The following is a 10,658-nucleotide window of genomic DNA, read 5'->3' on the forward strand; positions in this document are numbered from 1 at the left end:
CAGGCACGAATCCATCTTTGCTCTTCTCTGTGCAGGGAGAAGGAAGGGCTGCAGAAAGCCCACGAGATCCTCAGCAAGCTGGGCCTGGAGCCCTCTCACGAGGACTGCGTGGCTACACACCGCATCTGCCAGATCGTTTCCACCCGCTCAGCAAACCTCTGCGGGGCCACCCTGGCTGCCGTCCTGCGCCGCATCAAGGAGAACAAAGGGGTGGAGAGGCTGCGCTCCACCGTGGGCGTCGATGGCTCAGTCTACAAGAAGCACCCACAGTGAGTCCTTGAGGGTGGGAGAGAGGGGCAGAGAGGACAAATCTGTCCCTGCCAGCGGGGGATAAAGCTCGGCACAAGGAGAGCATCTCCAAACATTCCCTTGGGCACCTCTGACCTTGGGTGCTCAGGTCCCTCTTTTCTCCTCCACAGCTCCTTGCCAAACATTCCCTTGGGCACCTCTGTTGGGATCCCCAAAGGAGCTCGGGTTGTTTACAACCCCAGAGGGTCACATCACCCATGGTGAGGTGCTCAGGTCCCTCTTTTCTCCTCCACAGCTTCGCTCGGCGCCTCCACAAGACGGTGAGGAAGCTGCTGCCGGACTGCGAGATCCGTTTCGTCAGGTCAGAGGATGGCAGTGGCAAAGGGGCAGCCATGGTGACAGCAGTGGCCTACAGGCTGGCTGCCCAGCACAAGGCACGGCAGAAGACTTTGGAGGCTCTGAAGCTGAGCCACGAGCAGCTCCTGGAGGTGAAGCAAAGGATGAGGATTGAGATGGAGAAGGGGCTGGGCAAGGAGACACACGCAGAGGCCACAGTGAAAATGCTGCCCACCTACGTGTGCTCAACTCCAGATGGGACAGGTGAGGTACCATGTGGAGAAGCTCACCTGTGTCCTGAGGAGGGCAAGGAGCCACCATCACTGCTCCCAACATCTGCGGTGCTTAGGGAAGGGCTGGGACCTTCTTGCTGTGGCCTCTTTGTGGTGGGAGTGGCACAAAGCTTTGCAACCTCCAGTATGATACTGGGAAAAGCAGCCGAGCCTCCGGGATGTTCTGCACCTGACTGAACACAAAGCTTGGCTGTCACTGTCATCTCTCACCACCATTGTCCTGGGTTGTGCTCCCAGGTTCTGTTGATGGTTTGGGTGTGCTCCTGCCTCTTGGCTTGAAGCTCTCTGATTTCCCCAACTCTGGAGCAAACCTCTCCGTCACCTTCCTACCTGCATGCACTGTTCCCCAGTTCCAGCCACATCTTGGTTTCTGGTCCTCTCCCAGGAAGAGGGGAACGTTTGGGAGGGCCCCCTGGGTGGGATCTCTCTCCTAACAATTCTCTCCTGGCTTTCAGAAAAAGGAGATTTCCTCGCCCTGGACCTTGGAGGTACCAATTTCCGGGTGCTGCTGGTGCGCGTGAGGAACGGGATGAGGCGTGGGGTGGAGATGCACAACAAGATCTACTCCATCCCTGTGGATATCATGCAGGGAACGGGAGAGGAGGTGAGGATGGTGGCAGCCAGAGGTGGAAAGCTGGGAGGGACATCTTCCCTGGGGTGGCAGCGGAAGTGGCAGGGAGTGTAGTGAAATGAGGCAACCAGGTGCCACTAATTACCAGGTAATGGGCATGAGCTCGTGTTAAGCCCACCTGTGCCTGATTAGGACCCCCAGCATGAGCAGGATTAGGGGTCAATGAAAGGTGAGGCCTGAGGCACAGGCTCAGCTCAGTCCTGAGCAAGCCAGCAGAGAGGTCAGTGGGATCTGGAGCAGTAGCACCGAGCCAGGCTGAGCAGTCCTGAGGGCAACAGACTGAGAGCACTGTCTGTGCCCTTCTGCTGGGAGACCTGTTGGACCTCAGAGAGGTTCATCTTGCAACAGGAGGGTTTCTAGCAGATGGGGATCCCTTGCAGAGGGATGGGATTCCTGTGTCACCCTGGGGAAGATGGTCACCTCCATCCCTTCTGGGTGCAGGTGGAGGTATCACAAGCATAAGCCCTTATTGTTGGTGGGGAAGAGGATGAAAGTGTTTTTTTGGGCTTCCTCACCTCACACAGTGCAGCTCAGCAGCATCATGGTCTGTTCCAAGCCCTTGCTGGCCTGGGAATGGATCAACATCTCCAGTGGGTCAGGCAGGCAGGCACCCAGCTGAGCATCTTGCTGTGATGGTAACTTCTCTCTTTGGCTTTGCACACCCAGCTCTTTGACCACATTGTCCACTGCATTTCTGACTTCCTGGAATACATGGGAATGAAGGGGGTATCGCTCCCACTCGGATTCACCTTCTCCTTCCCTTGCCAGCAGACCAACCTGGATGAGGTAACCCCAACCCACCTGCTACCACCCGTGTCTTGTACCCAGAGCTGGCTGAGGAGCCAAAGAAGGCTGGGAATTCCCATTCCAGCATCAAGGACTATGGGGTGGGTCAGGTGGAGACCCCAGAGAAGGGGGAGGCAGGAGCTGCTGATGCTTCTGTGATGCCCAGAAACAGGACAAGGAAAGTCTGAGCTGGAACATAGGAAGTTCCACCTCAACATGGGGAGAAACTTCTTGGCTGTGAGGCTGAGGGAGCCCTGGCCCAGGCTGCCCAGAGAGGTTCTGGAGTCTCCTTCTCTGGAGCCTTTCCAACCCCCCTTGGATGTGTTCCTGTGGCCTGCCCTGGGGAATCCTGCTGGGGCAGGGGTTGGACTGGGGGATCTCTGGAAGTCCCTTCCAGCCCCTAACATTCTATGGTTCTAGAAAGCCTCTTTGCTGCCTCAAAAATCCCTTGAGCTCTGGAGAAAACCTTGAGGAGCTCCAGGTGTGAGGATCTGCCCTCCCTGTGCTGGGGACCTAGAGCTGGAGGTGGGGTTCCTGTCCCTCCTGCCCTGCCTGATGCTTCACCACTGGCATTCCCACAACAGGGGATTCTCCTGAAATGGACAAAAGGTTTCAAGGCGACCGGGTGTGAAGGAGAAGATGTGGTGAGCCTGCTGAAGGAGGCCATTCACAGGAGAGAGGTGAGAGTCCACCTGGCTGCTGAGAAGCTGCCTGCCTGCTCCCCATCCCATGCTGTCTCTGGCATCCTTAATTGGCCTGTAAAGCAAATTAATGGGCTGAGTACCAGGCTGAGTGTCTGAAGTTTAACATCCACCCTGAGTCACCACTAGAGTCTGGATTTTCAGACCCTGGAGCACAGAGCTGGCTTTTGGCCAGGGTTGGAGCAGACTTGTCTCACCGTGAGCTCAGGAGACACCCGACCCGTTTGCCCAGTGCAGACCACCCCGAGCTCCTGCCCGGGAGGGGTTCTAGAAGGGGTCGCCCGGCTCCTCTGCAGTTGGGTCTTGCTAGAGGTGTGCTGAGGTTTGAACATCCACCCCCAGACACGTGGAGGTCCCCCGGGTGCCTGGAGGACTTCCGTGAACCAGCAGACGGATCTTTTCCCGGTGGTGGGAGCAGACGTAGCAAGTTGTGTCCTCCAGGAATAACCCAGGCAATCCCATCCCTCTGCAGGAATTTGACCTGGACGTGGTGGCAGTGGTCAATGACACAGTTGGCACCATGATGACCTGTGGCTATGAAGATCCATACTGTGAAGTTGGGCTGATAGTTGGTGAGCACTGAAACCTTTCTGTGGGCCTCCTCTGAGCCACCCACCAGGGCTTCTCCTGGCTGAGGGGTTTATCTCGCACATGGGTGCTCCTCCAGCTCCCCCCCACTGAAAGGTGCTTCTGTCTCTCTCTGCAGGCACGGGCAGCAACGCCTGCTACATGGAGGAGATGAAGAACGTGGAGCTGGTGGAAGGGGAGGAGGGCAGGATGTGTGTCAACATGGAGTGGGGAGCGTTTGGTGACAACGGGTGCCTGGATGATATCCGGACGGAGTTTGATGTGGTGGTGGATGAGCTGTCCCTCAACCCTGGGAAGCAAAGGTGTGTGGTGATTCTGGGGGCTGGGAAGGGGCATCTCTAGAGGCTGTGTGTCCAGTTCAGTGCTGACCCACCAGCAGAATCTGGCTTTGCAACCCACCCCTCCTGTGTCCCTTGTCCCCTGTCCCCTGCCCACGGGTGGGACTGTGCTGCTGGGCTTGCTCCAGGGATTGTGTCAGGGGCAGAGCTGGGATCCAGCCTCAGTGTCTCCCCTTTCCCTGGTGTGCAGCCTTGCTCTCTCTTTCCCAGGTTTGAGAAGATGATCAGTGGGATGTACCTGGGGGAGATCGTCCGAAACATCCTGATGGACTTCACCAAGCGGGGGCTGCTCTTCCGGGGACGGATCTCAGAGAGGCTGAAGACCAGAGGGATCTTTGAGACCAAGTTCCTGTCCCAGATTGAAAGGTGAGGTCCCACAGGTGGGGTGAGCACCTTACAGCTGGAAGATGTAGTTAGGAGAAAGCGTTCCCAGGGTGGGGGGTGGAAGTCCCACGAGCTCAGTCTGGAGCCAGGATGACACAGGGTGGTGCAGTGCAGGTAAGTCAGCAAAATCCACGTTCTGGCAGCTCTGGTATTGAGGGGCAAGGAAAAGGTTGGGTTGGCAACACAGATGCCTCTGTCTTCTGCCCTGAACAGAGAGGGGACACAGGTCAAACAGGTGTTATGGTCCCAGTTGGTGGCTTTGTCCTGAAATAGCCCCAGTGATTAGGATGTGACAACAGAGCCACAGCCAGGTCTGAAAGCTGAGGTCAGAGGGAGCTCTTGAGTCCCTCTAGGCTGTGTCACCCAAGCCGTGGGGCCCTGGGCTCTGCAGGGTGTAGATAACCTAAAAGGAAGCCCCACTGAGCTGCTCCATCTCCTAACCCTGCCTCCTGTCCTCCCCAGTGACCGCCTGGCCCTGCTCCAGGTCCGCTCCATCCTCCAGCACCTGGGTCTGGAGACCACGTGTGATGACAGCATCATTGTGAAAGAGGTGTGCACGGTGGTGGCCCGGAGGGCAGCTCAGCTCTGTGGGGCTGGCATGGCAGCTGTGGTGGACAAGATCCGGGAGAACCGGGGGTTGGACTTCCTGAAGGTGACGGTCGGCGTGGATGGGACCCTCTACAAGCTGCACCCTCAGTGAGTTCCTCTCCAAGGAGGCTCCTGCTGGGGTCTCTGCCCATCTTGGGGAGATGGAGTGCTCAGTAAGAGGCAATGTGGAAACTTCAGGGGTACAGGGATTTTAGGGTCTCAAGGGCTGGCAGTAGCTCACTGAGCTGAACTCTGTCAAGGCTCAGCAAGGACCAGCTGCTCCCTAAAGGATGGGGCAGCAAGATAGAGACCTCACACCAGCCAGAACCCAGCCCCACAGTACCCCAAGACCAGGCTGACCCAGAGAGTGACCAGGTTCAACCAGGAGTCCAGCTCATCAGGAAGGTCTAACCCAAGGAGTCAGGCCATGATCCGGATCAAGAAGGTCCACAGCCAAGGACAGCATTGCCCAGGCAGGGACTAAAGGCACAAGGCTGAGCTTAGACAGGGCTCAGGGTCCCATGGGTGGTGGGAAGGCTCTAAAGGTTCCCCCAGGTGAGCTGGTCAGGCTTAGTGAGGTTGATGAGTGCTCTCAGGGTTTGGTGGGACTAGAGAGGTGGCTGGATTTGGTCCTGAGTGGGAGGAGAGCAGGAGTGTGTTTTGCTAACTGTGAAGCTAGGTTAGACATTAGGACAAAAATTCTTTCCTGTGGGGGTGCTGAGCCCCTGGTTGCCCCCAGAAGCTGTGGCTGCCCCATCCCTGGCAGTGTTGAAGGTTGGATGGGTCTTGGAGCACCCTGGGCTGTGGGAGGGGTCCCTGCCCATGGTGGGGGTGGCATTAGATGAGCTTTAGGGTCCCTTCCAACCCAGCCCCTTCTATGATGGATTCTGTGATGCTGAAGCATGGGAGACTTTGGCTTTCCACGAGCTCCCACCTGGCCGGGTTGGACAGCATGGTTTGCGGGGCTGGCACCTTCCTCCCTCTCACAGCAAGCTCAACCAGCTCATCCTTTCTCCTTCCTCTGCCCTGCAGCTTCTCCACCATCATGCAGGAGACCGTCAGGGAGCTGTCTCCCAAGTGTGAAGTCACCTTCCTGCAGTCGGAGGACGGGAGCGGGAAGGGCGCGGCGCTGATCACGGCAGTGGCGTGCAGGATCCGGGAGGCAGGGCAGCGGTAGGAGGGGGAGCTCTGCCCAGGAGAGCCCTGTCAGGAAAAAACAGGACATTTCCCACCCAGTCCCCCTCGGTACACACACACACACGTGGCCTCCCCTTGCAGCAGACTCGTAGCTTTACTTGTTCTCTTGAGACACCACCACCAGTGGGACTGGAGATGCTGTGTGCTTAGCGTTTAAAGAGCTGTCTTAGGAGTTTTCATGCATGCCATAAAACCACCTCTCGAGTAAAGCTAGAAGTGTCTTTTGGCTGTCTACCTACATTTCCAGTTAGAGCTGGGCCTGCTCCAACTCACAGCCTCCCTCAAACACCAGCTCTCCTCCCCACCTCTCCTTAACCACTCTCACACCTTCCCTTAACAGCAGAGAAAAACCAGAATTGCTAGAATTGAGACACTGCATTGTCACTTTACCATTAACTGGTACCTATTTATGTATGTCGGGAGTCCTAGCGTTTGTCTGTGCTGTAGGAAGCAAACCTCTTGAAGATTGGGCTAAAGACCTCCATTAGTCTTTTACCCTGATCAAGGCTGTATTATTTCCATGAAAGTCATGGTAACTCTTAAAAGCACAGGGTGCAGAACATCAACCGAGTCTGCACTGGGAGATACCAAGTATCTCTGGTGGTGAGCAGTACAAAAAGAACTGCTGGAGCCAAGCTGGGGGTGCTCCTGCTCCCCCAACCACTCCAGCAGGGCACGTGCCTGGAAATAATTGGGGACTCAGGGTCTAATCCCATTTCCCAGCCTCTCACACGCACCCTAAAATAGAGTGTAGTCCTGTAGGGTTGTGTGACACCCCTGGAAACCACTGGCACCCATCCCTGGTGCATGTGAGGATAACAAGGAACCACCACCCAGATGGGTCAGGCTCTTCCTGCAAACACAAACCCCACCCCACCCCCCAAAAAAAAGAAAAACGTCATGGCCCTGTGTCTACACTTTGGTGTGGTGAGTTTGGTTTGCTTTTTGTCTGTGAAATAGTTCTGTGTCTTCAGCCTTTTAGGTGACAGATTTATACACTGTAATATTTATGTTTCAAGAGATCTTGTCTTTTTATGTACATAGTCTTGGGGGGTTATTTTGCTTAGTTTTGATTTCACCTTTTAATGTCACTTCAGATCAGTACAGAGTATTTTTTTTTTCTTGTGGTTGTTTTTTTGTCTTTTTTTTTAATTTAAAATTTTCTTGGGGTAGACTGGAGAAAGAGACCCAGACTCCTGAGAAGAGTTGTGGCAAGAGGTTTGGGTGTTCTGCATTTACCACCAGGGAGCCAAGGATGTGCTGCCCGGGGAGCTGTGGGGCCCTGCAGTGAAGCTTTCAGAATTAGGCTGCTTTTAACCTAAGGAGAGGTTTTTGTTTCCTCCCAGCCTGTGTCACACCCCTGTGGGGACACAGCCCAGGGCTCTGCAGAGCCCCACATCCCAGCCCCAACAACCACTCAGTCTCGAGTGCTGATGCTGCACGAGCTGCTCACCTGGGTCCCTGACATTTAGCAGCAAGAACTGGTGTCACCTCCGTTCCATTTGGCATCCTCAGGGCTGTTGGTGAGGTCTCTGCCCCTGTGCCAGGAGGGAAAGCAGTAATTTAAATTTTTGGCCACCAGAAAAGCCCCGTGGGTGAAAGGAAGGCTGCAGTTCTCTGCCTGAGAGAGCAGAGGTGTAGAGGCGGGGGTGTTTCTGTAAATATTTAGCAGAAGATAATGAAATTCCAGTGATGTACAAAAGAAAAGAATAATTAATAATTCCCATGAACAGACCTTCAGTTTGGAGGATAGAGTTTTTGTCTATTTTTACGTATATTTTTATACTGCTTGGGGTAACCTCTTACCAAAAGTCTCTCTTCTATGTTGGGGGTCAAGTTCAGTAGCACAATTTTAAAGCAAAAATTACTCTTTGGGCATTTTAGATGCTTATTTTTTTATAAGCCTCAAGACAATTATAACCAATAAAATCTGTGTATAGAAATGATGTAAGAAAGCAAGTTTAGTGGAAGTTTCCAGAAGATGTGAAATAAATTTCTGCAAGATGCTGTGGAAATCCTCTAGCAGGGTACCAAGCAGCTGTGTGTGCTTCTTTCCTGAGTCCAGAGTTTTGCCTGCTGCCAAATGAAAGCAGAAATGTTTTCACCTGCTGCATTAATGCCTGTATTTCAGATTCTTATCCAGCTGTACCCCTTTTAAGTACGTAGTGTTGTCATCAGGTAGGGAGCTACATTTTCTACAGCTGTAGCTTTATTTTTTGGGGGGAGGGAAAGGGGGAGTAGGAAAGATTGGGGTGGTGGGGCAGCCCTGGTTTTGTAGCTGATTCAGGCTCCCATGCAGCAAAGTGTTGGGAGAGGGCAGCTAAAAGGGTGAGAAGACAACCTGGTTAGTTAAGTACCCAGTTAGGTGGGATGGGTGGAGCAGGAGAACCTTGCTCCCCTGGCCTTTCTGTGCAGCAAAGGACAGGCTGTAACCTGGCAGTGTCAGGAAGGATGAGCCCTGAGCTGGCGGGGAATTTCTGCTCTCCTGGAACAGAGGAAGGAGAGGGAGAAATGAGCTGGAGCTACAGCTGCTTTGGGTCTGTCCCAGAGCATCTGGGCTGGGGGAGCAGCAGCTCTGCAGGGCTGGCAGAGGCAGGGAGACACGTGCTGAAGCTGAAGGGTGTGGAGCTCAACTTTTTGTAGGGTCAGGGAGGGTTTTTGGCTGGGCTTGCTCAGGTGGATGCCTACCTGGATGTTCCCCAGGCTCCCTTGTCAGCTTTTGCTTCCCCTTTGCTTTGCCTCAGAATGCAGCAGGGTCTGAAATGTTCCTGGTTAAAAAAAAGCAATACTTGAAGTGTTCCAAGACACCCGAGTTAACCTGTGAGCACAGAGGTGCCCATGGCCATAAAACAGGTTTTTCTTATGAGACACTTTGAGAAGTTTGTGCTCTTTTTTGTCTCAAAGGGGATGAGCACCAGAGATGTTTGCTGTACAGTCTGGCTGTGACTTCAGGGGGACTGTGACCTCACACCAGAAGGGTGCCAGGGGATGTTTTGTGAATGTGTTTAAAATGAAGAAGGGAAGACTCAGTTGTTACCAATTCATATGAAGGGAAGATCAAATTCTTTTGTGTAAGGAGAGAGGGACAGGCTGATCAGCTCGAGTTGCCCAGTCTGCCTCTTTCCTGCAGTAAGAAGAGCTGCTTTGTGGATTTAGGATGGCATTTGGTTTGCTTGCTGGTCCCCATTAGGATGCATTTTCTTTGGGCTCCTGGTGCTGTGCTGGCATGTTCTCTGGCCACACAGGCAGCAGGAGAACAGGAGCTTCCTCTGTGTCAACTGCTATACTGGACACACTGCCCTTTTCTTCCCTGTAGATTCTCTCCTTGTTGGTACTTTGGAAAAAATTTATTGTTAAATATTTAAGAAAATAAATAAACATATATATATATAAATATATATAAGTAGCAAATTATTGAGCCTTGAGAAATTTGCCTCTTCCTTTCTTGGGAGAAGGATGACATTCACCCACCCAAGATGTATGAGGAGCAGCTGAGAGGCACAGATCCCTGCCTTGGAAGCAGCTCAGAGGGAGTCTGACCAGAGATAGCTGGTGCCTTATCAGGCAATCCAAACGTGCCCAGGCTATCTGAGAGATAAGAGGGTGAAAAGGTCCAGAGCCTGGGAGTGAGGACAAGTGTAACAGTGACAAATCCCACAAGTCCCCATGTGAGGGGTGGTGAGGAACAAGACAGCAACAAAATAAACTGGAATGGGGGGAGCCTTGGTCCCCCTCTTCACCACAGTCTCCTCCCAGCAGATAAATACCTTTATTTGAGAGGTCATTTTGCTTGCTCTGGTAGAGAAGTGGTCACTGAAGGCAAAAGAGGTGATTCCTGGTAAACTGGAGAAAGAAAGGGTCAAATTATTTACCTTGTGACAGCCCTGACAAGTCAGGAAGCCAAGAAAATGCATCTTCATGGGGGTGTTGGCTCCGTGCGGGGCAGGGGGAGTTCAATAAAGCCAAAGACTGTTCAGCTGCTAGCAGAAACGAGTGACTGTGAATTCACCTGGTGTTGTTATTTTGTGTTTACAATATTTATTTTTAGTAATTGACTGCAATGATATTATACATAGGCTTCCTTATTTTTGTACTTTTCATACCGTTTTCCCCTGTGTGGTGTTGTACTTCTCAGCTCCCCTTCGCCACCATTGCTGCTCCCAGTCAGTGACAAATAAAAAGAGAAAAAAACCAAAACTAAACAAAAATCAAACCAACCACACATTTTCTGGGGTAAGTTGTGATGTGTTTGGGTTTCTGTGCTCCCTTCACTCCTGCACTGAGCCACTCCTGAGCCAGCCCTTAGAGGAAGGGCACGAGCACCACTGCCCCATCCCAAATCCCCAACTTGTGCCCACTGGGAAGAAGGCCCAAAGCTGGGAAGGGATTTGCTTCTTTGCACCCACAGTCCCTCCACAAGCAGGGTGGGGGTTCCCCAGCAGCAAGGGCAGAGGTGCCCAGGATTGTCCAGGGTGATCTGGGGCTGGGGAGGGCACAAGGGCAAATCAGGACCAGGACCTGAACAGGAAGTGCTAAACCCTCAGCACAAAGCAGGAGCCCTGTGCCA

General features: G+C 53.2%; 1 protein-coding gene across 1 annotated transcript in view; it reads left to right on the forward strand.

The window, feature by feature from the left end:
* LOC103529998 (hexokinase-2) overlaps positions 1-10,287 on the forward strand; it is a 28,274-nt gene extending 17,987 nt beyond the window's left edge. Inside the window, exons 9-18 of the mRNA XM_030464124.1 lie at positions 36-269; positions 545-849; positions 1,334-1,482; positions 2,176-2,295; positions 2,880-2,975; positions 3,469-3,568; positions 3,703-3,886; positions 4,133-4,288; positions 4,769-5,002; positions 5,927-10,287. Of these exons, the coding sequence (XP_030319984.1) occupies positions 36-269; positions 545-849; positions 1,334-1,482; positions 2,176-2,295; positions 2,880-2,975; positions 3,469-3,568; positions 3,703-3,886; positions 4,133-4,288; positions 4,769-5,002; positions 5,927-6,071 (1,723 nt within the window). The 3' untranslated portion in view covers positions 6,072-10,287. The remainder of the gene's footprint in view (positions 1-35; positions 270-544; positions 850-1,333; positions 1,483-2,175; positions 2,296-2,879; positions 2,976-3,468; positions 3,569-3,702; positions 3,887-4,132; positions 4,289-4,768; positions 5,003-5,926) is intronic.
* Positions 10,288-10,658: the final 371 nt, after the last annotated feature.

The sequence above is a fragment of the Calypte anna genome, chromosome 22 (genome assembly GCF_003957555.1).
Source record: "Calypte anna isolate BGI_N300 chromosome 22, bCalAnn1_v1.p, whole genome shotgun sequence".
NCBI lineage: Eukaryota > Metazoa > Chordata > Aves > Apodiformes > Trochilidae > Calypte > Calypte anna.